Raw genomic sequence first — 27,901 nt, forward strand, 5'->3', positions numbered from 1 at the left:
ACTCAGGGCCATGGAGCAACCTCTACCAGGCAGGAGCCCTGCGAAGACCACCCAGCTAATCCCTCGGGGGGCTGGACTACCTCATGCACTGGAAGTGCCAGTGCTCAGGGTGGCTAGGTCTGCCAGCTTTGGGACCACCTCTCGACCTGACTCCTGCCCTAGTAGGTAGAAGGGGATGTTCAGTATTGTCCTGGGGGACCACACAGTGTCATCCTGACCCGGGCACACAGACCACAGTGCAGAAGCAGCCATACCCCAGAACTAGGAGACTTAAGGAAAGCTTTATTGCAGGGGCCTTCACACAGCTTCCTGGGCCCGGCGGTATTCATAGACACTGCCACGTTCGGAGAAGGCTGGGGATTGTGGGGGCAAGCCGAGAGGTGGGGCAGGGTCTTCTGGGTTCCCGTAGCCCCCGCCACCAGGGGTATGAAGGCAGAATACATCCTGTGGGCAACAGGTACAAGTTCAGAGTAGGCAGGCCTCTGCCCCCAGCCAAAGCAGTATCTGTTCCTCGGGACCTCCTCAGAAGCCCAGTGAGTAGCCCTCTTAAACATCAGAGTCTGCCAGTGCAGTAGCACACACCTGTAATCTCAGCATTCTGGAAGACTGAGGTGGGAGGATCACAGCAAGTTTGGACAACTTAGTGACTTAGTGAGAACAAGTCTCAAAGGGCTGGGGAATACAACTCAGTAGAAAGGCTGAAGAGGGGAGGCAAAACAGCAGGCGACTCTCTTACCCCAGGGTACACAGTCACCGACGTCTTCGCACCAAGATTCATTGTGCGCCCATCCTTGCGGATCAGGAGGTTTAGGCCACTGGCACCTGCCTCGCCCCCTGCAGCAGGAGGCAAAGTGCAAGAGCGTCCAGGGAGAAATGGAATGGGGAGGTAGGGGAGTCAGGGAGGGTAGACCCAATAAGGTTGAGCTTGGAACCCAGATTGGGACAGAAACAGAGAGGGAGGGGCCGGGAGCCACCCACCATGGAGGCCATAGGGCCTGAACACACGGCGCTCAGTCAGCACAGACAGCAGGGCTTCCTCACGAAAGAGCAGCTCACGGATGACACCATCACCGCCCTGGAAGCGGCCTCGGCCCCCAGAGTTTGGCCTCAGCTCGAAGCGCCGCAGGATGACCGGGTACCTGCACGGACAGGGGCTCAGGTCAGCCAGCTGCACTCCTGCCCAGCTGCCCGCCCCTTATCCTGCTCACCGGCTCTCCAGGATCTCTGGGTCAGTGATGCGCGTGTTGGTCATATGGCTATGCACACCGCTGCGCCCATGCCAGCAGGGTCCTGCACCCGCGCCTCCAGCCACTGTTTCATAGTAGCCCATGTGGGCATTGCCCAGGGTCACGTTGTTCATGCAACCCTGGCAAGGAAGTAGTTACTGTCCTTGGCTAGGGTGGGGCACACTCCCGGTACCACCAGCCAGTCTAGCAGCCCCAGAACTACCACCACCCTACCCAGCTATACCTGGGAGGCTGCACAGGCACCAAAGGCCCTCAAAATGACATCCACTACACGCTGTGATGTGAGAACATTGCCACCCACTACTGCAGCCTCTGGAGATGGGTCTAGGATGGAGCCTCGAGGAATCACCACACGCACAGGAGCCAGGCAGCCCTGTGTACAGAGGGGTGGTAGCCAGGCGCAGTTAGAACTGGATCCCTCTCAGGTTCCAGCCACTGAAGAAACTAGTCTCCACCCACTCTTGGTCAGTTGGGGTGATTTTGCCCTGGTGGGGACCTCCCACATATACCACCGAACCTGGTTGAGTGGGATGTCACTACCCACAAGACAACGCAAGCAGTAGATAAGGGCGGACAGCGTTATGGCCCGAGGGGCATTGAGGTTGCCAAACACCTCAGGCCCGGTGCCACTGAAGTCAAACACAGCACTGCCCTGCAAGGAAGACGGGCAGAAGGGGAGAGCTCAGCAGCCCTGCAACCAGAAAGGCCCGTAAGGTCAGACCGTCTCTCCCTGCCTCTCCAATAGTCCTGACCTGACTCAGATTGATCTGCACACGGAGGCGGATGGGTGAGCCATCGTCCATGTGGTCTTCTGCAGACATCTCCAGAGGCAGACCCTGGGCCTGCCGGGAGGTCCCAAAGGCCCGAAGCATGTCACGGACTGCCAGCTCAGCATTTGCCTGGCAAGGAGAGGGATCCGCTGCAGCTATGCCACTTTCAGGATGGCCCAGCTGTCCTGAGACAGGCTCAGCATGGTCCCCATGTACTTGTTCCCAGGCCTACCTGGATATAGCCCATGTAGGCCTGCACCACATCCAGACCGTACTGCCCAATGAGCTCCCCAACCAACTGGATGCCCTTCTGGTTGGCTGCCACCTGGGCACGGAGATCAGATAGGTTGTCATGCAGGTTCCTAGTTCCACTACAGCCAGAGATCTTGCCTGGTGCCCGCAAGGCTTCCGTCACCGCTGTATGGACAAAAGGTCACCACTGAGCCACCCTCCACATCCTGGGCTACCTGTTCCACAGCCACTACAGCCCCCAGGCACTGGAACTCCCCATGTTGGCCCTCCACAGGCTCCCCACCTCCCCTATTGACTTGATGCCCTGAACACCTCCATCCTTCTGCTGAGCCTTCTTCTTCCCATGGCCCAACATCCCAGGTCACCCTGGGCAGGCAGCTTTGCCAATGATCTCACTGAAGCTGAAGGTATCTGGGGGCAAGGGGAACACAGGTTCATCCCTCAACTAATTCCCCTCCCTCCTTCATCTCTCCTTCCTTCTCTGTGCCCCTCTCCCAGGAGAAAAACCATTTCCCTAACATCTTCCACTTGCCCTGCCCTCAGTCACTGCTACCACTGGCCTTCAAAAAAATATCAGGAGGGCCGGGGATACAGCTCAGCGGCACAAGCACCTGCTTGGCAAGCGCAAGGTCCTGAGTTTGATTCCCGGAACCCCCCCCCAAAAAAAAAAAAAAAACACTATCAGGCATCTGCTTGTGCCCTACCCTTTTTTTTTTTTTTTTTTTTTTTTTTTTTTTTAGGTTTTTCTCCGGTACCGGGAACCAAACTCATGACCTTGCGCTTGCCAGGCAGGCGCTTTTGCCGCTGAGCTAAATCCCCAGCCCCTGCCCTACCCTTCATATTGCAGGACTCCCAGATCTGAATGAAGTTCCCCTTCCACCCTGGAAAGCAGTGCAGGTTTGCTCCCAGGACCACTCTGCACCTAGGGAAAACTAACTCCCCTCCAGTCTGGGTCATGGTCCTCTGAGGCCTCAGGGTCACTGTGCTCCCTGCTCCATGCTTGCACTGTCCCTCCATGATCTACACCCCTGCCCCAGCTCCTAATGACCAAAGCCAATCATTTTGTGTTCACTGCACTGACAGTGGCCTGTGGTTCTTCTACTCCCACCCTCCTCCCTGCCTTCGTCACCTCCCCTCACTCTGGGACACCTCTCTGGCCTCCCACATCTGTGACCTCAGGTCAGTTCTGCCTTTTCCTTCCTGCAGCTGCTCTGTGCCGGCCTGGTGCAGGGCCTCCATCCCCCAGCTGTCCAAACTTGATCCCTCACTGCCTGCAAACCCCATCCTCCACCCAGCTCAATGCTTAGCATCATTTAGGGCAACTCCAGCTGGAGTTGGACATTGGACAGTTCCTCCCTGGCTTCCAGGTCACTCTGGGACCCTCATCCTCTACATGTGGGTATACAGACAGAACACTGACGGTCCCACTGAAAGTCCTTCACAGCAGCTCCACTGACCTGGGACTCAGACCCAGGTGCAGGCTCGGAAGATTCTAGGACCTGAAGCCTCTTACTCCTGACCCTGCTCTGTGCAGCCCTCAGCCCCAGTGTAGACTGTAACAGCCACCCACCTTGAAACAGGTCCTTCTCCCTCCTACACTCTGCCCTTTAGGTGTCCTGGCCAAGTCCCCCACTGAACCAATTCCCAGAAGGCCTTCCTGGTCCAGGTAGAATTATGAGCTCCTCTAGTCTCAGAGATGATTTGCAACTGTCTGGTAGGGTTACCACCTGTCTCCCCTGAGCCTCAGGATACGCCTGGGCTGGGCTATATCTCAGAGTCAGCCCAGCCTGCTGCCAGCAGCAATGATGCATCCCAGTGCGCTAAGCCCCCACCATGGTCCCACTCTTGCTCACCCTCTTCTTGGAAGACACCTCCTTGGACCAGCTTGAATGACAGAAAGACAGCACCTTCCTGTAGCAGTGTGGTGGAGTGGGGAGGCATGGAGCCTGGTGTAATTCCCCCAATGTCTGCATGGTGCCCTCGGCTGGCCACATAGAACACAGGCTGTGTCTGACCTGGCCAAAACACCTAGTGGTAGAAACCAATGGTCAGCTGTGTCAGCCAGCTTTGCTCCTCCACCAAAAAGTACCCAGGCAGCACCCCTCACCGGCGTGATGACAGTCAGGTCTGGAAGATGGCTGCCCCCTGCACTGGGGTGGTTGCTGAGTAGCACGTCACCAGGGTGGAGGTCAGCCCCCAAATGCTTGATCTAAAAACACGAGATAGGTGCAGTGGGAGAGAGGAAGCAGGGGCAGGGGCAAGGGCAAGCGGGAGGTGGGGAGGGCACTGTACCTGAAACTGCACAGTCTCCTGCATGGCCCCCAGGTGCACAGGGATGTGGGGGGCATTAGAGACCAGCCCCCCATCAGGACCAAAAAGGGCGCAGGAAAAGTCAAGACGTTCTTTGATGTTGGTAGAAATGGCTGTGCGCTGCAGGATGCGGCCCATCTGTTCTGGGGGCACAGAGTAACCAGGCACTCAGTGGCCCCATCACCTACTACATGGCCCCAGAAAAGGGAGAAACAAGACCCACATGGCCTCCTGGCAGTCTTTTCTCTTTTTTTGAGACAGGGTCTCGCTATGTAGTTCAGGCTGACCATGAGCTCACTTTGTAGCCCACGCTGGTCTCGAACTCGCGATGATCCTCCTGCCTCAGCCTCCCAAGTGCTGAGATTATAGGCATGCGCCACCATGCCCAGCTTCCTAGCCCTTTTTCCCAGGTCCTGGGGAAGGCCAAGGTGGCATCAGGTCTACACTGGCAGTGAAGCTGCAGCCAGTGAGTCTTGGCTTTTTGTGGAAGACACCAGCTTTCTCTCCAGCCTGCCTGCAGCTCCTAACCAGAACCTGGGGCCACCCTTCTGCCCCCTGCCCTACCTGGCACAGCAAGAACCTAGTTTCTAGGCACAGACACCAACCCTCCAAAGCACCTTGCCTAATCCCAAACAGATGGACTCACTGCATAAGCCTGTTTTCTGTTCCTAGATATGAGGGACCTGAGGGCTCCTGCCTTGCCTGAGGCCTGCTGTTGCAGCAGGTGGTGCCACCCCACCTGCCACCCCACCAAGCCCAAGGCCACTAGCCTTGACACCAGTAGGAATCCTTTCCTTCCCCTTGGTCACGCTTTCCCTTGGTACACACCTCCTATCCCACTCCATGTGAGAGGAGTCAATGCTGTCAGCTGCCTCATCTGTGCCTAACCTGTCCAGTATGCAGAACCCCTGTGCCACAAGCACCTAGCCGGTGGGGAGGAGAGCAATGGCCACTTACCAGCAATGCTCATGAAGCGGTGTGAGAAGATGGACAGCTGGATGGGGTCAAGCTTGGTGCCCGCTGTGTTCGGGGCCTCAGCTCCCACAGAGATGCGGATATCCCCTGTCTCAATCACTTCTGCCTGGCAACCCGGCTCCACAAGGATGGTACTAGGGGTAGGCAGTACACAAGGGGGCTGCAAGGAGCTAGGAAAGACCCCCTCCCAACCAGGGATCTCACACCCCCAAGCCAGGGGATACCCCAATATTAGGATCTGTGAGTATCTTAGGCTCCTGCACCCTTGAGCCAGAGAACTCCCGTAAGAGACCCCACAGTTCACCTCTTCAAAGTTCTTCCTGGCCAAACCTCAGCCTACCTGTTGCTGTCAATGATGAGGCAGGGCCCCTGAAGCTGATGCCCATAGCTCAACTCTCCTAGCAAGTACACAGGTGTCTCCTGGTAACCCCCTTCAAAGTAGCACTGTGTCACCTGCAGAGGGTGTGAGGTGAGCCAGACTCCTGGATCCAGCACCTCCCTTGTGACCCCTCAGAAGGACTTGGCCTCCCCTTCTAGATTTGACCCCACGTCCCACAGATGTGGGTGACTAGCACAGACCAGGCCACCAACCTTGTTCAACCGTGGAGGACCAGTCTGGGCTTTCGGGGCATCCTCCAGCTGAAGACCACTGCGGCCAGTGCCCCTCACCCGCACATTGTCAACCACCACAGGCCGTTCAGGGATGACAAAGCCAAACTCTCTCATGTACCTGTAACTCCCCCACCCCAGGGAGCCATCAGGGCAAGGCAGCTAGACCTGCAGGACACCCACCAGGCTCCCAGGATAAGAGGCTTAGGTACCTTTCCACGAAGGCTGCTCCAAAGTCACCAGCCCGAGGTGAGTGGGCTGTGGCTGGATGCTGATGAGCAGATACCATCAAGGCACAGTCAGTGCCCTTGTAGCGCAGGTGCAGGAAGCTCTCAGTGCTAATCTGAGACCTATGGTAGGCAAATAGAGGCATTCATTCGGTGTCCTTTAGGACACCTGTCTTGCTTTCTCAGGTGCTCCAGTAATCAAGGACAGCCTCCTTGATTACTACCCTGAAGGGCCCAGGACCATGTGGAAAGTTGCTGGGCAGTAAACCCAAAGGTTGTGGTAGGGATAATGTGTGCCCCTTGCCCAGCAGCCCCAGAAGCCCACCTGGGGAAGCCCTGGGCCTGCAGGGCATCTACACACTGCTCTTCCAGGTGACTCAGCCTCTGGTCCAACTGCACAAAGGTCTCTGGTGCATAAGGTAGCGAGCAGGGCTCCTGTGCCTCATGCACAACATCAGCCAGGGCCAACCCCAGTGCTGACAGCAGCCCACTGTGCCTGAGGAGATGGGGAGGACAAGGTGATGCAACAGGGAAGGAGCATCTCCCAAAGCCAGCTCCCACAGTTCAGGATACACATCCACCGGTGTACCCATGCCCAGACCCACCTGTGAATGTGCACAGTGTCCATGCCCAGGGCCCGGGCAATGGCGCAAGCATGCTGCCCACCAGCTCCCCCGAAGCAGGCCAGCACATGGGCTGAGGGGTCATGTCCTCGTGCCTGGGGATCCGGGAGGGGTCAGTGACCTGTCTTACTCCACCCCGTCCAGCCCCTGATTTCTCACCCCTGCAGGGCCAACTCAGTGGAAGGTATGGGGGAAGGGGCAGGGCTAGACTGGGACAGGCAAGCAAGGATGACTAAAGTTGGTATACCTGTGTGAGAGCGCGGATGGGCCGGCACATGGCCTCGTTGGCCACACGCACAAACCCCATGGCCACCTCCTCCAGGCTCAGCGGGGAGGCCGGGCAGGGCCCATTGGTCAGGAAGCTGTTGACCTCAGTGGCCACACCCTCCAGGGCCTTTCGGGAGGCCTCAGGAGACAGTGGCTGGTCCTCTCCCGGCCCAAAAATACAGGGGAAGGAGGCAGGCAGCAGGCGACCCAGAACCAGATTAGCATCTGTCACTGTCACAGGGCCCCCTAGGAGGCAGGCACAGTGTGGAGATGGGGCTGGAGGCAGGGGGCCAGGCATGGGCAGTAGAGACGGGGCTGAAGGGGTTGGGAGGGCCTGGGGCAGTGCACAGAGGGCAAGGCCCATGGGGGTAGATAAGCTCTTTTCTTACCTTTGCGGTAGCAGGCAGGGCCTGGATGGGCGCCTGCTGACTCGGGCCCAACCACGAAGAGGCCAGACCTTGGGAGATGGAGGACTGCAAGTGAAGTGGGGCAGGAGGAAGAGCTGGGGATCTTGGCCAGGTGAGGGGATAAGCACTGACCTAAAGAAGAGGCGCGAACCCCCACCAGCTGCTACTGTGTTGATGTCCAGCTGTGGGGCCTGGAGAGTGACACCAGCTGTGCTGGCCTCAAAGACATGCTCAAATTCCCCAGCATAGCGGCTCACATCTGTGGACGTGCCTGGAGCAGGATGGGATGCTGGGAGTTACCTAAAGACCCACATCCCCAGCTTTGCCCATCTGGGCCTCCCCCAGATCCCGATGCAGCCTTTATACCTCCCATGTCAAAGCCGATGACAGGCTGACCACCCTCTAGCTGATACGTGGTGGCTGAATAGCCAACCACACCTCCAGCAGGACCGGAAAGCACAGCTCGAGAGCCGCTGAAGGCGTCCATGGGTGCTAAGCCGCCATCAGAGCGCATGAAGAGCACCTGTACATCCTGTGATGGGGCAGGTGGGCAGTGAGGTACTGAGTAGACACAGGGGCAGGGCTGGAATGAGGTGTTCAAGGGGTCTCACCTTTAGCTGGCCCTGGAAGCCAGAGCGGAAGCTCTGAATGTAGCGCTGGATGGTGGGTGTAAGATAGGCATCTGCGCAGGCCGTGTGCCCCCGAGGAACAATGCGTACCATTGGCATGGTCTCCGAGGAAAGGGACACATGCGTGAAGCCCAGCTCCCGAGCCAGCATGCCCACCTGCCGCTCATGCTGGGCCCACCTATAATAAACACCCAGGGGCACTGAACCTCCCACTGAGGCCCTATGCCCCACTACCCCTACTCCAGGCCTTTGCCCCTCTACCCACATCATGACCCCCGCTCACGTGTAGGAGTGCATGAGCACCACAGCCAGGCTCCGGATGCCCCGGGACAGGAGCCCTTCCAGCTTCCCACGCAGGGACCCCAAGTTCACAGGCTGCTGCACCTCAAGCAGGTCCCCTGTACATCCTGCAAGCCCATGACCCTCGGTCAAAGGTCGCCAAGATCTGCCCACCCTAGACCCCACTGCCAAAGGCAGCACCCACACCTTTGACAGGTGACCCAGTACTTGGCTCGCCACGGTATAGCACGACACGTTCTTCCACCTCCAGTACCTCTTCATACAGGACCTCTGGCATGGGCACAGCCTGGGGGCAGGCAGAGGCTCAGGGAGACCCAGGTCTGAGGGTCCTTTCAGGGTCCTGTGTAGGTAGGGCAGTGCAGGCAAGGGAATATGTCCCAACAAGCCAGCAGACAGGCCCAGGAGACAGGTAGGCCCAGCAATGATTACCCAGGGGGGCATCTGAGTGGAGAGTGGCCAACTCCCCTGCCCCCACACAGGCTGCTTCTTCTGGACCCAACATGGATGTAGGTTCCACCCCTAACCCTCAACAGGGCTGGCAAGGTCCAGAACAGGGTATGGTACTGGTAGGACAGGGTACCAGGAGCCTACTCTGAGGGTTAGAGGACAAAGTCCAGTTGGCAGTGCCCAGAAACTCCTGTCCACTAGTGTGGACTTGGACTATCAATAGGCCTCCCACCAATTGCCTCCCCCCCCCCGCCTGTCACAGCAACCCTGGGTGTATAAGCCACACCCCCCAGCACCCTGCTGCCATGGGAGTGCTCACCAGGTCAAAGAGGTCTGAGCGAGCCTGGGTACCAATGTGCAGGAGGTCTCGGAAACCATGTGTCACCAGCAGGGCAACCCGTTCCCCTTTTCGCTCCAGCAGGGCATTGGTGGCTACAGTGGTGCCCATCCGGATGCTGGCAATGCGACTGGTGTCCAGGGGTTGGTCCCGGGGCAAAAGAATTCCCCCTTCCTGGGGACCACACAGTCAGCATCAGGCCCCAAGCCAAGCTCCCTGCCAGACCCTTTTCCTCTGCCCAGGCCCACCTGTTCCAGGATGCGGCGGATGCCCTCTGTTGGAGCATCTGCATAGTTGGCAGGGTCCTCCGAGAGCAGCTTCAACACTCGCACACGCCCTCCTGGGCACTGGGCAAAGACGTCCGTGAAGGTGCCGCCACGGTCAATGGCGAAATGGAAGCGGCCCTCTGGGCTACCCATGATGGTGCGGCTGGTGGCTAACAGTGGTCCCTCAACTGGTAGCCCTGGGAGAACTGGACAGAGAAAGCTGTCAGTGGGAGGCCTGGGTCACGCCTATGTGGGGCTGATCACCAATCAGAGGCTCCACTTGGGCCCAGCGGAGCTAGAGCTATAAGAACCAGCTCAGCTCCAAGCAGAGCCAGACTCCAGCTGACTAGCCCAGCACCCCGCCTCCCCACCTCCATGCTCGGAGTTCTGGCTGGCAGGAAAGCCAACACTTGGAGTAGAGAAGGAGATGCCACTGGCCCCTGGAGCTCTTGGGTGGGGGACCAAGCTCTTTTGGTATGAAGAGTATCTGGACTGGGGTGGGTAGTGAGAGAAGCCCCCGCTTCTCGCTTCCCTCAGCCTTCCCTGCCTGGGCCTTACCAGTTCTAGGCACCAAGCCGAGCTTGTGCAACAAAGGGGTGGAGCAGGGCCAAGCCCGCAGTCCTGGAGCTCAGCCTGAGGAGTGGGTAAGGCGCTGGCGCAAAGGGCAGGATCCCTGCACAGGGCCCACCTTGAGGATCTGCTCCAGGTGGCCTGGGTTTGTTCCTGAAGCTCCGTGCTCCCGCTGGCCCTGCCCCCACCCCGGGGAGGGGCCTGCGGGGCCCGCCCCCGTGGACGGCCCGTGCACTGGCCCGCTCGGTTAGTTGCTCGGTTAGTTGCGTAAGTCCGAAGTCCCGGGCCTGACCCAGCTACTCCAGCTCAACCGCTAGGAGCAACCCTAGCACTGCAGGGCTGAGAGCCAAGCAGGGCTCAAGGGCACCTTGGCTCTGCCACTGTGCTGCCCAGTATATGTGCTTGACACCAACCTCTCCATGCCCAGGGAAACTGTTTGCCCCCAAGAAAAAACAGCCCCTACATGCTCCCTCCCACTGCTCTGTTTTTGTTTGTTGTTGCTGTTTGTCTTTTTGAGACAGGGTCTCGCTATGCAGTTCAGGCTGGCCTTGAGCTCACTTTGTAGCCCAGGCTGGCCTCGAACTCTCAACGATCCTCCTGCCTCAGCCTCCTGGGTGCTAGGATTACAGGCATGCACCACCATGCGGGCTCCTCCAACTGCTCTGAAGCCAGAGAGCTGTGGCGAGTGGAGAGTGGCAAAGTGGCAATAGTAACACAACAAGCTGAGATGTCCCAACCTCCCTGGGGTGAGACACCCCACCCCACACACCTATTGCTGATCCCGCACACACACCCAGGCCAGAGGATAGCACTGTAAGGACAGGGTGAGGGACAGAGAGGTGGATGGAGGTGGCTCCCAGGCAAGGACTGCAAGTGAGGTCAGTAGAGGTCGGGGCTGGTTTCCAATCTAGTTGGCTCTTTGCTGTTACTCTAAAGGGATTATGTCCAGGAAAACAGGTCCTCCTGTAATGGGCTGGCTGACCCTCTTGTCCCAATGCTAGGTCAGCTCCCTAGGCTTACTGTGACACTATCAAGGAAGTCTTTTATGGGCAAGGGGATTTACAAGGTGGGCAGAGGCAGCATCTGATATTAGCTCCAGGCAGAGCCCTGGGATGTGAGCCACTTGGACACTGGTGGGGAGGAGCCTGGGGCTCTAAACAAGTGGGGCAGGTTGGGACACTCAGCTGCTGAGAGGTAGCCCCAGAGGAGCAGCTGCTGAGACCTGAGTGGTCAGCTGAGCCCAGCAGCCTCACCTAGTGTGCCAGCCTGATGCAGGCAGGCGGGGACAAACCACAGCCCACCTCTCCCATGGTTCCTGGTGGCCTTCAAGAACTGCTTGGGCCTACAAGGCCTGGATGGAGTGGGCTGGCTGTGTGTTAGGGTTAGAGAAGCAAGCTGTGGGCAGCACCCCAAGCTGCAACAGAGCTCCCCAGTTTCCTCCCGGAAGCCTAGGTGTCCTTTTCCAAGTGATGAGAGATTAAAGGATGGGCAAAGGAAGACAGGGTTCAGAAGGCACTGGACCCACTGCCCAGTCCAAGTTGCCACAAGAAAGATGGAAGAGCTCTAACTCAGTAAGCTGCGGCATCTGACCTTTCAATCTTGCCTGGTGGCTACTTTTGGCTACTCCTATGACCTGTCCCCTCCCCAGGTCTTTTCACTGGGTTCCCCTACTCTCTAGCCCTTCTTGGGCCAAGCAAAGTGGCCTCTAGCCCCCGGCCCCAGTCAGGTACTAGACCCAGCAGCAGACACACAGATTCCACTTTTCTGTGAAAGGGGAGGCGGCTGCTTCCAGATGATCCCCTATCAAAGGGCAGTGCCCCTCACCAGCCTCTCTACTGCTTTGCCACCCTTGTGTCTGGCGAGGGCCGGAACCATCACAGTGCAGTCAGGACGCTGAAGTTCATGCTGCAGCCCTGAGCAGCTGTGGGAAGCAGCTGCAGTCCCCTAGCACAGGCCTCATAGCTTCCCACCCACTGCCCACCCCCTTGGGAGGTGCCTACCCTTTCATTCCCACCCAGCCCCAATACTGCCTCCCCTCAGTCCATGACCATTCAGAAGTTACTCGGCCTCACCCACAGCCACTGCCATCTGCTGCCTTGCACTCAGCCAAGCTGCCTGCCTATGCCCTTACCTCAAGTACTCTCACAGCCCAGAGGTGTTACCGCAGCCCCACCCACCTCTGTTTTCACCCCAGGGATTAGCTTCTGTAAGCCCACAAACATATCCTCTAAGGGCCCTGTCCCCACCACCCCTTCAGCAGCACACAGCTGCTCTGCCCCCATTGGAGATGCCCCTCGAGGTCTCCAACCCCCTGTTCCTCTTACCTCCCAGGCTTCTCCTGACCCTTCTCCACTAGAGATGCTCTAGGACAGACTGACAAAGGCCCAAAACATCAGTTCTTGGTCCCCTCTGGCAGCCCCCCACCTCCTACCTGCTCTCTACTCCTACCTCCTGGGAGCATCTTGCCACCTGCCCTACTTTGCCACTTCCTGGCATGCCTGGTGGTCCCTTCATGGTTTCAGGTTCCCTCTTGGTAATGTCACACAGTCCCACAGCAGGGATGAAAGACAGTGTGAGGCCTTATAGGACCCACTTACCTGCCCATTTGAGTCTCCCCTTTGCTCTGCCTGGCCAGACCTTCCCAAAACACAGCATCTATTCTCTTGAAATCCCAGGTCTGCCTCCGAGTATGCCATTCCAGGAGTGGCTCCCTCTTCCAGCACTGGAGCCAAAGTCACCTCTTTCTCATCTGGCACATGCCAGACTGCTGGAAGTCCTGTTACTTCTACTTTCAAATTATATATTCAGAGCCTGACCATGTTCTCAGCCCTACTCTGGCCAAGTAGGGCTATTTCCTCCCCTCACCAATTCAGGAAGCCCAGACAACACAGGATAACAGAGTCTGCCCTCAGGTCCTTCTGGCCTGCAGGGCCCTCCTGGTCCCTTCTGTCTTCTGCATCAGAATGCTGGTCTTACAGCAAACTTGCTACCACCTCAGGACCTTTGCACTGACTACTGGTCTGGAAAGTGGTCCCTACCACCTGGTGTCTCATTTTGCTCCAGCTCTGCTCAGATGTCATTTTCTAAGAGATATTACCTCCTTCCTATTTAGTGTACTTCCTGAAAGAGCCCCCACTCCACCCTTTTCCTTGGCCTTGCTTCATAGCCCTCCACCTTCCACCAGTGCACAAGTTGCACTCTGAATGGCAGGTGCTTTTGCCTGGCATCTGAGCCATGCTACTACTCACCTTTCTCAGCATCCTTGAATTTGATTGTTCTGCGCCTGATCGTCCGGGGACTGGCAGCCACATTGGCCAAGAAGCTTGAGCTACAGAAGCCTAAGCTACTGCCCCTGCTCCTGAGGACCATCTTCAGCTCCTGGTTCTCTTGGATGAGCTGCACCAGCCGCCGCAGTTCTTCATTCTCCTGTGCCAGCCGCTGGATCTCTTGCCGCAGGCCCTCATAGCTGCTGAGGAGGGACATGCCCAGCAGCAGGACATGCGGCAGGCTGGCAACTAGCAGCCAGCCAGGGACAGCAGACCTTGCATTGTGAGGTCAGCAGCCGGCCCAGTCCTGACATTCCACAGCTTCAGGGCCAGCCATCCTAACGGCCCTAAGCAGAACTAGGCTGACCTCTGACCTCTGATCTTCAGCCCCTCATCACCAGAAGTGTCCAGCCTTGCCCCAGGCTGCTGGCTGCCTCCAGGAAGCTCTTTCTGAAAAATGGAAGCTTCTTTGTCCCAGCCAGGCCTGGGTGTGTCACTAGGGGAAGAATGTGGATTCAGGCATTCACCCCCACCCATTCACTTGGCCACCCACTGGCCACTGGCCAGGCTGTTAGCCTCTATGGCAACATGGATCTAGGCAAATGGGCATGGTCTCTGGGCCATCACAGTTGTGCGGCATCAAAAGGGGGTCAGGGAGGGTGCACAGTAGACCTGAACTACAGGTAGAGATGTTTTTGGCCCAGTGACATAGGACAGTAGCAACCAGGGCAGGACAGTGTCCAAGGCTGGTTGAGCCAATGGGCACATTAGGGTATATGGAAGGGCCTAGAAGTACTGATAAGGCTGCAAGGATGTTGGGTGGTATGGGTCATGACAACGTCACATGGAAAACCCAGCAGGTGGGCAGGTGCCTGGGAGGAGGCACTCCACTCAGGCCACTATGAAAGAAGTGGGTAGGGAGAAAGGCATCAGGGAGCGCCCCCCCGCCCCACGAAGGCTGAATACCTAGGCACGAGGACAGGAGGTTCCCTAGGCAGGAGGACCCGCCCCAAGGGCAACAATGGTTTGCATTTTAGGTCCTTTTTTTTTTTTTTTTATGTTTTTAAATCCCCAGCCCTATTTATTTACTTATGAGACAAGGTGTTGCTTGGCTGCTGTCTTGTTTACTTTTCTCTCATTGCTGAGACAAAATACCTGATGCCCCAAATTAAGGAAGGACAGGTTTATTTAGCTCACAATTTGTGGAGGTTTCAGTCCATACGTGGCTGGCTCCAAGACAGAGTGGCACATGGCAGAGGGCAACAGTCCATGGTGGCAGAAAACAGCAAAAGCAACCTGAGCAAAAAGGGAAGAGCAGCAAGCAGCTTCTTTCCCTTCCTTACACTGTATGCAAACTACCTGCCCCAGGGCCGGTGTAGCACTCACACCCATGAATCAATCATAAACTCTAGAATCCTGCCCCATGACTGCTTGAGGCTTTGTGGTGACATCCAAACACAAACCGTAACAGCTGCTAAGTTGGCTAGGCTCCAGCTTGCAAACCTCCAGCCTCAGCCTACACCGAGTGTGAGGGTCACAGGGGACCTTCTTTCACCCAGTTTGTTTTTTGGTGGTGCTGGTAGGGGATGAAATGGGTCTTGCTTTGTAACCCAGCCTGGCCTCAAACTCGTAATCCTCAACCTCCAAGTGCTGGGATTATAGGTGTGTGATACCACAGCTGGCTCCAATCTATTAGTGGGATAATTCTGTGCACTCAGTTTTAGTTTTGTGTTCTTATATTCCATTAGTAATTATCACTTATTTCACATTACCATTTCCTTTTGTTCTTGCTTGGTAAGTGGAGTTTCTACTTGTTAATTTATGAGTTTTCTTGGGATTTTTATGTCCCTTCCAGGGCACAGGAAACCCAGGCAAGGAGCCCTCACTGTGATGACCAGGGGTGGAGAGGCATTGATAAAAGAGTCGCACTGCAGGTTTGCGTGCTGTTACCCTCCTGGAAGTACAGTAATGACAATTTAAATAATTCCTATATTTAGGAAATAACTCCAGTCCCAAGGAAGGTAGAGTATTTTGTCCTAAAAGAATGATAGGCTCAGCCAGGTGTGGTGGTGCACACCTGTAATCCCAGCACTTGGGAGGCTGAGGCAGAAGGATAGTTGCGAGTTCGGGGCTATCCTGAACTGCATAATGAGACCCTGTCTCAAAAAGACAAAAACAAAAACAAACAAACAAACAAAAGAGAATAACAGACTCAGTGAGTCAGTGTCCACAATAGATCTGACAGCTGGAGGTAGGTGAATTGCAAGAAGGTCCTCAAGGCTTCCCAAGCACACACATATACTCTGCCCACCCACCAGGACTGTGAAGATAATGGACTTTACTCCCACAGATAGGTTAGGTTATTGCCAGAGCCAAGGAATAACAGGAGACCATCTTGGTGGGCCTGATCTCAGCCAGTGAGGACAGGTCTCTTCCTGCTGATGAGTGTCAAGACAAGATAAAGTCCCTGCAAGGGAGCTGCTCATTTGCTGGAGATGTCACAAGGTGAGGACAGGACCACCTCTAACAGCTGACACACCACAACCCAAATACTGACATCCTTGTCTTCAACAAGAAATCCTTGAGGGGGACCAGAGAAAAAGACATCACATGTAAGAGACCCCAGGAAGATCAGTACCTGGCTCCTCCAAAGCAAGAGTACAAACCAGAAGAAACCAGTATCACATACTCGATGTAAGAAAAAGATGTCAATTTTTCCATGTGCAGGAAAACTCTCTTTTTTTTCTCTTTTTAAAAATGTATAAAAATTATTTTTCCAGGTATGGTGGCACATGCCTATAATCACAGTAATTGGGAGGCTGAGGCAGGAAGCTGGCCATGAGTTTGAGACCAGCCTGGGCTACATAAGCAAGTTCAAGGCCAGCATGCACTACACAATGAGACCTTTCCTCAAAAAGAAAAATTATTTTATTTCTTAGAGACAGAGTTGCACTATGTTGACTAGGTTTACACTCAAACTCTTAGGCTACAGCAGTCCTTCTGCCTCAGTCTCCTGAGCAGTTGGGACTACAAGCAGACACCACCAAACCTTGCTCTTCTCACCCACCCCCCATAGTGCCCGGGATCTACCACTGAGCCATAGCCATAGCCCCCACCCCACAAAAACTGCTTTGAAAATGAAGGCAAAATAGACAGTACAAGGTAAATAAAGCAGAAAATTTCTTGTTAGTATACTTTATAAAAGAGAGTTCTGGCCTGGTGTGGTGGCACACCCCTGTAAACCCAGCATTCTGAGAGACTGAAGCAGGAAGATCACAAGTTCAAGCCCAGCCCAGGGAATTTAGCAAGACTCTGTCTCTAGAAATAATACCTGAGTTGGGCATGTAGTTCAGTGTGACGGCCCTGGGTTCAATCCTAGTAGCTCCCCCGACACACACACACACACACACACACACACACACACACACATACACGGTGGGGGGGGGTCTGAGGTTGAAATCTTCAGGCTGAAAGGAAGTAATATCAGACAGTAATTCAAACTGAATTTTCTCCGTGCATGCTGCACCCAGGCGTCCAGCTTGTACCACTGTATGTGGTAATCTTCAAGGCAGGTTAGAGGGGCTCAGGGCCTGGCTGCAGAGTTGCCATGTAGTAGTATGTGTAGCTCTTGTAAGGCAACATCTGGCCTTCAGACCTCAGATGGAAACTTGAGATAGACACACCTGAATCCCACACCACAAACTTACTTGAGCCTGCCCTGCTGGCAGAAGCTGCCCCTCCCTGCTTTCCAGAGGAGATGGGCAGTGGCCTACTGCTGGGGCACAGATGCCGCCAATATCACTATCGCCCTTCCTGCATTTGCTTCTCTAACCCAGCAGGTGGAGCCCGTGTCCCACCTTTGCTGGGAGGAATGATAGTAAGCCTGCAGCGGTGACCTTGAAAGCCTTGGCAAGGGCAAGATGCAGGGCAGCTGGGTGACTCTCTTGCTCAGGGTGCTGACCAAAGGGCATTTAGCAAAGCAAGAAGCACCTGTGCAAGACCTACAAGTCTTGGCCCCAGCTTTGTCCCAGTGGTGGGCAGAATTTCCACTTTGGGAAGGATAAACTGAGCAACAAGGCCTACCATCCTGCAACTGCACCTGGAGCTCCAGAGGCTTTATCAGGAAGGCGAGGGTGGACAGGCACAGGCCTAAAGGCACCAGAAGACAACAGAAACTTAGTGCAAAGCCCTTAGCACCTGAATCAGTAGCCACAAGGGAAGGGGCAGAAGAGCTTGAGTTTAACAGGCCCAGCACAGGAAAAAGGCCACTACTGACACCGTAGTGGCATGCTGAGGTTCTGGGAAAAGCCACATCTCTGTTGAAGAGCCCACAGATAGTTTGTCTTTGGTTGACTAGAACAGTGACTATGAAGAAATGGAATGTTACATATTAAGAGCCAAAGTTACCTTGGCCTATCTTTAGTACCTTTCAATAGCTACTTACTATGAATATAAGTAGTACAATTAGGGGCCATGGGACCACTACCCCTCCACTCCCTAAAACCTGGGCAACATCCCAGGGCCACCCCACCACTATATTTGTCCTAAAGCTAGCTATCTAGAGGCAGAAATAAGAATAACGAAGACCCCTGGAATTTCCAAAATGTCAAACCAGAGTGTTTGCATGGGAGACCTCCCTGCATAACCTACAATGACCTTTTTTCACTTAAAACTTGTTAAAGATTCATACATACACACTGCATCTCATGCATCCAATTATAACAGTGAATTGTGGGAGAGGACATTGACAGTGGATACAGTTGACCTGATTCAGCACCCTGTCAATCACACTGTCAATCAGACTCAGAAAGACACAGTGGGGGAGGCATCTTAGGCTTGGTGTACATTTCAAATTCTTAAGCCTAGTATATTCCGCACTCATACCATTTTTCCTTTCGGCTCATCCCATTTCATTTTCTGCTCAAGCCCTTTTTCCTTTCTGGCACAGAATTCATTAAACTTAGCTGCTTTTTTCTTACCATTGTGGGCAACATCCAATTCTTTGTTCGTTGTGCACAAGACGCTGGAAACCTGTCCCAGACCCCATCACCCACAGTAACACTATCAGCTTTTGTACCTGACCTGATAGCTTCATGATATCAGATAAAACCTTTGGGACACGTCACTAAGCCTAACAGCCTTCTAGCCTCCACAACCCTAAAGTGAAGAATATGCCAAGAAAACATCTGAAACTATCACTAGATGGGGTCCAGAGAGGTCCCCTTAAAGGGAAGATGGGGACTTCAACTTGCCCCAGGCAGGTTCTTGACATATTATCACAGAAAAGCATTTCAGAATGCATCAGTGAGAGGCACAGGCAGATTAAGCAGAATCAAAGAAGTATCCACTCAGAAAGAGTGTACAGGTGCTTGAGAGATGAGGCCCACTATGGTCAGGGTTGGGGGTGCTTATGTGGTCTTGGGGTATGCTGAAAATGCATGAGCTAGGATTTTTTCTAGTTACTTATTTTTTACCTGGTGTCTACTGCCTTAAGGTTAGGTTGCCCATGGGTGGGCTAAAGCAAAAACTGACTTTATCAACTAGAATAAAATACAAAGTATTTGTTTGTGTTTCAAGTTTAGAGATATGACACCCAATTAATAGTACTATTTTTTGGAGAGAGGAAGTCTTTGGAATTCATGGATTTAAAGTATTGGTAGAAAAGCACAGGACAAATTTACAAATTTTTTTTTCCCTTTTTGAGACAGGATCTCACTATGCAGTTCAGGTTGGTCTTGAACTCACTTTGTAGCCCAGGCTGGCCTCGAACTCAGAACAATCCTCCTGCCTCAGCCTCCCAAGTGCTGGGATTACACGGCCAGCTCCAGACTTCTTATATCTTTAAGACTCTTAAGAGATTTAGGAGTGAGGAGCCTAGGAGGAAAAAGGCCTGGGGTGAAAGACAACATGACCTTGGGTAACTCTGTATTGAAGCTTCAGTTTTCTACAGCTTCCTCAAAATTAGTTTCTTCAAAATGAAAATTTCCTCATCTCCTTTCTACCTATCTTGGTTACTTTTTTCTCACTGCTGAGACAAAATACCTGAAGCCCAAAGTTAAAGGAGGGAAGATTTATTTGGCTCATAATTTGTAGAGGTTTCAGTTCATGCCTTGGTTGGCTCCAAGGCAGGGTGGCATGGGAGAGGGCCATCGCAGAGGAAAAACACTTCATGGCAGGCAGAAGGCAGCAAGGGAGCAAGCAGCAAGCCACAAGCAACAACAGCAGCCCTCTTTCTGTCCCTTATGTTTTATCCAGGCTACCCGCCCTTAAGTAACACTCACACCCAGGGTGGGGCACATCCTTAATCCCAGCATCACACACTCTATATCCAACCATCTCAGAAAAGCTCTACTTATGACCACAGGCTTCAGGAGTTTGAACCTAGACATCATTCAGCCAACACTGGCTGCACATGAGGCAGATTGGAACACACTCCTATCACATAGATCCTTGGCAAAAGATGGGAGCCTCATTGGTTTGGGGAGTTTAAACACAACCTTTGGACAATCTGTGTCCCAACGCTAAACTGTACTCCCTCAGCTGCAACTTCTAGGAAACCAGGACCTAGGGCTGAAATCAAGCAGTGACATTAGAAGCCATATACTGGAGGGAGAGGGGGACCAGACTTCACAAAGCTGACCCAGATAGCCACTAAATGAGTCCAAGAAAGATGGGCTAAGCATAATGCAAAATTGCTGAGATATCATCTAGCCAGGTGTGGTGGTACACACTCCTAATCCCAGCACTCTGGAAGGCTGGGGCAGGAGGGTGGCAAGTTTGAGTCCCACCTGAGAAACTCAGCAACTTTAATGAAACCCTGTCTCAAAAATAAAACAGGCTTGGGGCTGGGGATATAGCTCAGTAGCATAAGCGCCTGCCTGGCAAGTGCAAGGTCCTGAGTTCAATCCCCAGTACCGCCAAAAAAAAAAAAACAGGCTGGGAGTGTAAGTCAATGCAAATGCCCTGGGTTCAGTTCCTGGTACTGGAAAAAAAAATATCTAAAGTATCCAGTTTTCAACCAAAAATAACAAATGAAAGAAGTAGAGCAAGTGACTCTTGTACAGGAAAAGGACAGGCAAGAGTAACTGCCTTTAGGGTGCTCAGATTTTGGACTCAGCAAAGATGTCAAAGCTTTGCTTATGCAGAGTGGCATGGTGGAAGGGATGGGCTGTAACCTGATAAATGGTCCTTCTAGGTTTTCTTCATGTTACCTGACTACATACAGATCATGCACAAGCCAAGCATGGTGATATATGCCTATAATCCCAGCATTCTGGGAGACTGAGGCAGGAGGATATCAAGTTCAAGGCCAGCCTGGGTAATTGAGTGATTTAAAGAGGCCCTGCCTCAAAATAAAAGTTAAAAGCGGGGAGGAGACTGGGAATATAGCTCAGTATGAAAACCCTGGGTTCAATCCCTGGTATCACAAAAAGGGAGTGAGGTGGGGATGCTGAAGATATAATTCAATGCCAAGCTCAGTTCAGTTCCCAACACAGTACCACAAAAAAGAAAGCCCAAAGGGCCCTTAAATAATGATTCATGTGAAAGAAGTCTGATAGTGGTTTCCTCAAATTTAACCAAGTCCTAAAAGGTTACAGGATATTCCTAGCACTAAGCAGACTGAGGAAGGAGGATCATGAGCTCAAGGCCATCCTGAGGCTCATAGCCAGTTAGTTCAGTGAGACACTATCTTGGAGGAAAAAAAAATTACAGGATATTACCTGAAGGAGTTGCTCCCTAAAAGCAATTTATCAAAATTATAAGAATAAAAATAAATTTTGATCAAACATTTTAGGAGGAAAAACTACCTTCTATAGATAGTAACATTAGAAAAACATTGTCATTTTCAGAGGGTATGCCTCCAAAAAACGCAGAGAAAACATGTTGGGATTAATTATATGTTAGGCAGTTACCTAACAGTATATTCGTTTTCTGAATTTTGTTATGTTTGTGGTATTTGCCATCTTTTGAAAGTTTTGTTACATGTTAGGATGTATCTTCCTACTGTATTCATTTAATTCTGTATATATATGTTTGTTTTCTCTCCTTGAAGAACAGAATTAACACATCAGGCCAAAGACTGCTCTCCTTCAATAGGCAAATCTGCAGAGCTGGCTGGGGTAAAGAACATAGTTTTGGCATGATTCCCACTATCTAGTAATAGTGGCACAATATGTCTAAACTATCTATGCAAATAAATATGGCTTATGCTGAATACTTCCTTTTTTTCTGGGAGTCAGGAATCTGGGTACCTACAAGAAGGTGCCAGTGCAGGTTGTATGCCATTTAAAAAAAAAAAAAAAAAACCCAGGCAGAAAGTCTCTATCCTTTGCTAGAGAGCACCACACCCATGCTACCTTTGTCCTGTCTGAGTCCCCAGGGAGAGGGCTCTGGAAGCTTGCACTTGACTTTCTTTGGACTTCATCCCATGAACCTTTGCCTTTGGCTTATTTTTATTTATTTATTTTCTTAGTAATAAGTCTTAGCCATGAGTACCTATATGCTGAGTTCTATTAAGTCCTCCCAGCAAATCACTGAAGCCAAGGGTGGTCCTGGCATCCCTAAGACAGCCCCCCAAATTTATATAAGCTTTAGGCCCCCAAAACCTGGGACCATCCATTATATACCCTATAGCTAGAATATGGGGTCAGAGAAGCTAAAGTGTAAAGGAGTGGCCCCAGACCCTCAACCCAAGATGCTGCCATGTCCTGGGGGTAGAAGACATTTACCTCAGGAGACATAGCAAGGATTCACTAAGCTGGAAGCAGCAGCTGCCACTGGCTCACTTTAGATTCCTTTGGCTAAAAACTAATATTACCCAGATTGTTCTGAGTTGCTAAGGCCCATACCATACAATGGGGGCAGTGGACCTATGAGAATTCCCCAGAAGAACTTAGTAATATAAGCACATACTGTAAAGACAAGACAAGACAACCTCAACACAAAAGAATGGGGACAGCTGCAGAGCTGGAGTAGAAGGGTCAAGATGGTTACTGGCAGAGGATGGTGACCCATCATGGCTTGAACCAGCTGCAGCTATGGCTTGCTCACAACTCTCGCACTCATCCTTAAGGAGATCACAACTTCTGTGGGTCATTGTGACTGCCAGCCTTAGGCTCCCTACAGAAGACTGTATGGCCCAGCTCATACCAGCATGCCCCATCTACCTGCTTTTCTTACAGTATAAAGGTGACACTCTAGTCAATGAGGCATGGGGTCTGAGTCCCCTCCCTCTAATCCTGAGGAGACCTTTGTGACTGCCTTGCCCCACAAGATGTAGGAGAAATTAAACTATGACTTGGAGGCTGGATCAAAGGCTGCATATTCACTGTTCTGTGCTGTCTCAAGAAGCTCACCCTGGGAAATCAGCTGCCATGCTTCAAGGAAACCAGGCCACATGGAGAAGACAAATGCAAGCGTGTGACAGCCTCAGACAGTCCTGCCCACACCCCGTACCAATCACCAAGGATGTGACGAAGCCTTTAAATGGCTGCAACCCCAGCCACTATGTGCAAGCTATCTAGGCAAACCTAAGCAACTCCTAGAATTTTTTTTTTTTTTTTGAGACAGGGTCTCTCTATGAAGTTTAGGCTGGCCTTAGACTCATTATGTGGCCCAAGCCGCCCTCAAACTCATGGCTATCATCCTGCCTCAGCCTCCCAAGTGCTGGAATTACAGGCAGGGGCCACCATGCCCAGCTTAGAATTTTAAAACCCCAGCCACCCAGCAGGACACGGGGCAGTGGCAGGAATACATCTTACTACATCCACCCTATGGGTATCAAGCAATCAATTTGGAGAAATTTCATAAGGTTCTTTGGGGCGTGGCTGGGGTTGTTTTAGTTCGTTGTTTGGTAGTGTAGCTTGAACCCAGGCCCTTTACACTGAGACATAACTCAGCCTTTTTATTGTTTGAGACAAGGTCTCACTAAGTTAATAAGGTACCCAGCTGGGTTCAAACTTTTGATCCTTCACCCTCAACCTCCCATAGTACTGGGATTACAGGCATGTGCCACCATGCCCAGTTTCTTTTTTTGGTACTGGGAATTGAACTCAGGACCTTGCGTTTGCAAGGAAGGCACTGTGCCACTGAGCTATATCTCTGGCCCCCATGCCGAGTTTCTAAGTTTTTGGGTTTGTTTTTTTTTTTTTTTTCTGAAAATCACAAAAAGTGGGTATTAAGCGATCCCATTAAAAACAAAAACTTGTGCTGGGCATGTGACACATATCTGTAATTCTAGCAACCTGGGAAAAACTGACAAGAGGGTTGCAACTTGAGACCAATTGCGGCAATTTAACAAGACCCTGACTCAAAATTTAAAAAACAAAATAAAACAAACAAAAACAAAAAAATCTAGAAGGGGCTGAGGATGTTGCTCAGTGGTAGACAAGTACTCGCCTGGCATGTACACACCAAAGGTTCAATCACCCATACCAAAACATACACAAGAATTCCGAAAGCTACCCTGTGGCTGTATGTGTGTAAGTGCATGTATTTGTGTATGGTCTGGATTTTTTTCTTTTCTGGACCGGATTTCACTGTTTAGTCCAGGCTGGCCTCCAACTTGCAAGCCTCCTGAGCCACCATGCCCAGCTTGCGTCTGATCTGTATGCAATCAGGGGACATGAGACAATCTGGGAAGGTCCATTTATTAGTTGCGGAGAGAAGAATCAAGAGAATAGAGAATATTAAAGTCGCTCTACAAAAAAGTTTGTTTAACCAAAAATTATGTCCATTTTTTAAGCTGAAAAATATATAAAAACCAGAAGAAAAAAAAAATGAGTCTCAAACCGGATAATGCCAGCACTTAGGAGGTTGAGACAGGAGGGTGGCCACCAGTTAGAGGCCAATCTAGGCTACAAAGTTCAAGGCCGTCCCAAAAAAAGAAAGGAAAATGCGTCTCAGTTTAGGCGAAATCTAACCTGCGGCAGCCGTCTCCTGCCCGTGGTCGCTGAGGCCAAGAAGAAGCTCATTGACTCGCGCGAAGGTGCGCGAAGAGACGCAGCCGGGAAATCCCGAGGCTGACAAGCCTTCGCGCAACAGCCTTCACTCCCCGAGCCCGGAAGTGAGAAGCGGGGCGGCGAAAGCCTGTACCTCCCAAGGACCGGGGACCGCCGGGAATAGGAGTTCCTTGAAACCGGACCGTGGCCTGACCACCCGAAACTGTACTTCCGAGCGGCCAGAAGCCGCCAGGAACCGTAGCTTCCCGGACCCAGAAAGAGGCCGGACCGCCGGAAACGGTAGCTTCCGGGACCGGAAGGAACCAGGCCAACAGAGAGCAATAGATCTGGCCGACTAGGGCCATCGGGAACTGACTTCTCTGGAAGGCAGAGAGCAGAACGAGTGGCATGGCGGGCCTGGAACTCCTGTCGGACCAGGGCTACCGGGTAGATGGGCGGCGCGCAGGGGAGCTGCGCAAGATCCAGGCACGGATGGGCGTGTTCGCGCAGGCGGACGGTTCGGCGTACATCGAGCAGGGCAACACCAAGGCGCTGGCCGTGGTCTATGGGCCGCACGAGGCGAGTGTGCGGCGCGGGAGCCGCGGGGCCATGGGGAGCGTCTCTGTTTACGCAGCTGAGGGCCGAGTAAACGCCAAGGTCTTCACAGTGCACCTCTGGGTGGGCCCGGTACTTCTCTCTGCGGTTCCTCGACGTGCCAGGCTCTACCATTCGTTTCCTCCCCTTTCAACTCCCAGGTCACGGTCTGGATGAGCCTCTGCGATCCACTACAACACCCTTCCTTGCTTTTCTGCACCTACCACGTCAAACGTCAGTTTTACTTTCTCGTCGTTTGTCTCCCCGCCCCACGGGATCATAAACCTGCAGAAAAAGGGGCCTTTAAATAAAACCCCCTGCTGTGTTGTCAACACTGTAACAGGGCCTGGCCGGCGCAGAAATTTAAAAAATGTTTGTGTGGTGCCTGTGCGTGTTTGCGAGCTCAGCTCTAAAAAGTGGAAGAAGCCAGGCGTGGTGGGGCTTGCCTGTAATCCCAGCAGGTTGAGGCAGGAAGATTGCCTCAAGTTGGAGGCCACCCTGGGCTACGTTGTGAATTCAAGGCCAGCCTGAACTACACAGCTAGACTCTGACAAAAGAACAAAACAAAACAACAGGCCACTGGTAGAAACAAGCATGACATTTCTGCAGAGCAAAACGACTGCTGGTGGGAAAAGGGGTGATAATGACAAATGAGGCTGAAGCGTTTTCAGGGAAGTGAGGACCCAGGGCTTTGTAGACCAGAAAAAAGGATTTGGAATTTTATTATATACATAATGGGAAACCTTTGGAAGGTAAGTAGAATGTGAGTGTGGAGGTGAGGCAGAATCAGACTTGATGTGTGCGGACACACCAGATAGAGAATGGGGTGGGAGGAAATGGAGCGAGCAGTGGACAGAGGCCCGCATGGTAGAGGTGATGGTGAATCAGACTGGCAAGTGACCCTCCCCTGAGCTATATTTTGGAGATAAAATAGCTGCCCTTCTCTGAGAGACTGGAGGGACGGGAGAAAGGCAGCTTGGACCACAGAGGACCGGGGATTATGAGCTGGAAGAGGTAAGCTTGGCCGGCTTATTTGTCCTTTCTCTTCCAGATTCGAGGATCCCGGTCTCGGGCCCTGCCTGACCGTGCCCTGGTGAACTGTCAGTATAGTTCAGCAACCTTCAGCACAGGTGAACGCAAGCGACGGCCACATGGGGACCGGAAGTCCTGTGAGATGGGCCTTCAACTACGCCAGACCTTTGAGGCAGCCATCCTCACACAGCTGCACCCACGCTCCCAGATTGACATCTACGTGCAGGTATGCCAGCTGCAGCCCTCAACCAGGGAAGGAAGGGAACTGAAGTGCAGCAGGGGAGCTGCGTGATAGAAGGTGGAATAGCACATCTGACAGACTTATGCCCACCCCCCTCCCGAGAGGGGGCGTGTCTCCGCAGGTGCTGCAGGCAGATGGCGGGACCTACGCAGCTTGTGTGAACGCAGCCACGCTGGCAGTACTGGATGCTGGGATACCCATGCGGGACTTTGTGTGTGCGTGCTCAGCTGGCTTTGTGGACGGCACAGCTCTGGCAGACCTCAGCCATGTGGAAGAAGCAGCTGGTGGTCCCCAGCTAGCCCTGGCCCTGCTGCCAGCCTCAGGCCAGATCGCACTACTTGAGATGGACGCCCGGCTGCATGAGGACCACCTAGAGTGGGTGCTAGAAGCTGCTGCCCAGGCTGCCCGAGATGTGCACACACTGCTGGACCGTGTGGTCCGACAGCACGTGCATGAAGCCTCTATCATGCTGGGGGACTAATCACATGGCCACCCATGTCCAGAATAAAGCCCTGCTTCTTTGCACAACACCTCTCACTGTACAGTGCTTCCAGAGCGACTCAAGAGTCCAGCAGAGCCAGGCCTGGTGCTGTCTCCTGGGCTTGACTGGTGTGCTGCCCTCTCACATGAACTACACGCCTCTTTGCAGTCCCAGGATTCAAACTTTGCAGAGGAAACCAGGAGGGGAGTAAGGGGAGGGTGCCCCTGGGTGGAAAGAGCAACCTGGACCATGAGGAGCCACATCCTCAGACAAAGTAGCCTGCCATGCTTACCTCAGCACGACTGAGGGAGAACTTGGCTGGCTGTGAGCACCCATTATAAAGATGCAGGACGAAAGGTTGAGCTAATTTCCCTCTTCCCCTAGGAGCCCTCTGGGCCTTTTCTGCTTTAAAACAACAACAGACCCCTGTTCTTACCTGATCATCTCCTCTCAGTTCAGACCTTCCCCCTGGCCCACCATGAACCCTCTTAAGCAAACCCCTCCATCCACCTCCTGCCTTCAGACCTGAGGCCTGGCCTGGACAAGAACAATATGCTCCCCGATTTCTGCTCCACACACTTTAGCTGTACTGAAGCCCGTTTTTGACGCGCAGTTCGACAAGCAGCTTCGCTACAGGCTGTTACATCTGACCCTGCTGGTCCTTGTTCCGGGCCCAGAACCCAGATGACTCTACTAGGCCGCACCCACTGTCGTTTTTTGGTAGCTGACATCCGTAAAAACGATCTTCCAATGTTCGAGCCTCACTTTACCGAAGGCCCTTCTGCCCCCACTCGTAACCGTTCAGGAGGCCCTCAGGCAGGCATGCGTGCTCCGAGGGCTGGGCCGGCGCTCCACCCACCTGCCCAGTGCTCCGTCGTCTGAAGCCTGCCAGCATTTCAGTCGGCGTTTCCTTGCTGCCTCCTACTATTCCGGGCGCTGGCAACTTCACCGCTCCCTTCTGGCGAGGGCGGTACTACCCTCTCGTAGGCCTCTCCCAATTCACTGCGAAGCCCAGGTCCCAGTCCCGCCCCTATCCCCTGCGCCACAGCTCTTGAGGCTGCGCAATAGGTAAGGCCGAGGGGCGGGAAACGCTCTGCGCATGCGTAGAGGC

General features: G+C 53.2%; 2 protein-coding genes across 8 annotated transcripts; one reads left to right on the forward strand and one right to left on the reverse strand.

Annotated features, from left to right (window-relative positions):
- Window positions 1-259: 259 nt before the first annotated feature.
- Oplah (5-oxoprolinase (ATP-hydrolysing)) lies at window positions 260-27,816 on the reverse strand. Of its 6 annotated transcripts, none has more exons than XM_005395843.2 (27): window positions 13,485-13,998; window positions 9,649-9,872; window positions 9,383-9,574; window positions 8,803-8,902; window positions 8,600-8,723; window positions 8,299-8,494; window positions 8,054-8,219; window positions 7,820-7,958; window positions 7,670-7,737; window positions 7,261-7,526; window positions 6,996-7,108; window positions 6,716-6,886; window positions 6,376-6,513; window positions 6,146-6,284; window positions 5,895-6,007; window positions 5,537-5,688; window positions 4,562-4,722; window positions 4,377-4,478; window positions 4,123-4,297; window positions 2,250-2,434; window positions 2,000-2,146; window positions 1,765-1,899; window positions 1,471-1,620; window positions 1,209-1,366; window positions 979-1,139; window positions 737-834; window positions 260-444 (listed from the first exon to the last, which is right to left on the reverse strand). In XM_005395843.2, the coding sequence occupies exons 1-27, from the start codon at window positions 13,717-13,719 to the stop codon at window positions 298-300; spliced, it is 4,155 nt and encodes a 1,384-aa protein (XP_005395900.1). In that variant the 5' UTR covers window positions 13,720-13,998; the 3' UTR covers window positions 260-297. The 6 variants fall into 6 exon arrangements, with proteins under 6 accessions (XP_005395900.1, XP_013375624.1, XP_005395903.1 ...); XM_005395846.2 differs by lacking the exon at window positions 13,485-13,998 and adding an exon at window positions 27,650-27,816 and having other exon boundaries at window positions 298-444; XM_005395844.2 differs by lacking the exon at window positions 13,485-13,998 and adding an exon at window positions 12,834-13,433 and having other exon boundaries at window positions 298-444.
- On the forward strand, window positions 24,749-26,839 carry Exosc4 (exosome component 4). Of its 2 annotated transcripts, none has more exons than XM_005395841.2 (3): window positions 24,749-25,021; window positions 26,088-26,294; window positions 26,431-26,839. In XM_005395841.2, exons 1-3 carry the CDS (start codon window positions 24,851-24,853, stop codon window positions 26,788-26,790), a joined length of 738 nt encoding a protein of 245 aa, XP_005395898.1. In that variant the 5' UTR covers window positions 24,749-24,850; the 3' UTR covers window positions 26,791-26,839. The 2 variants fall into 2 exon arrangements, with proteins under 2 accessions (XP_005395898.1, XP_005395899.1); XM_005395842.2 differs by lacking the exon at window positions 24,749-25,021 and adding an exon at window positions 25,537-25,788.
- Window positions 27,817-27,901: the final 85 nt, after the last annotated feature.

The sequence above is a fragment of the Chinchilla lanigera genome, unplaced genomic scaffold (assembly GCF_000276665.1).
Source record: "Chinchilla lanigera isolate Chin_1 unplaced genomic scaffold, ChiLan1.0 scaffold00053, whole genome shotgun sequence".
Taxonomy (NCBI): Eukaryota; Metazoa; Chordata; class Mammalia; order Rodentia; family Chinchillidae; genus Chinchilla; species Chinchilla lanigera.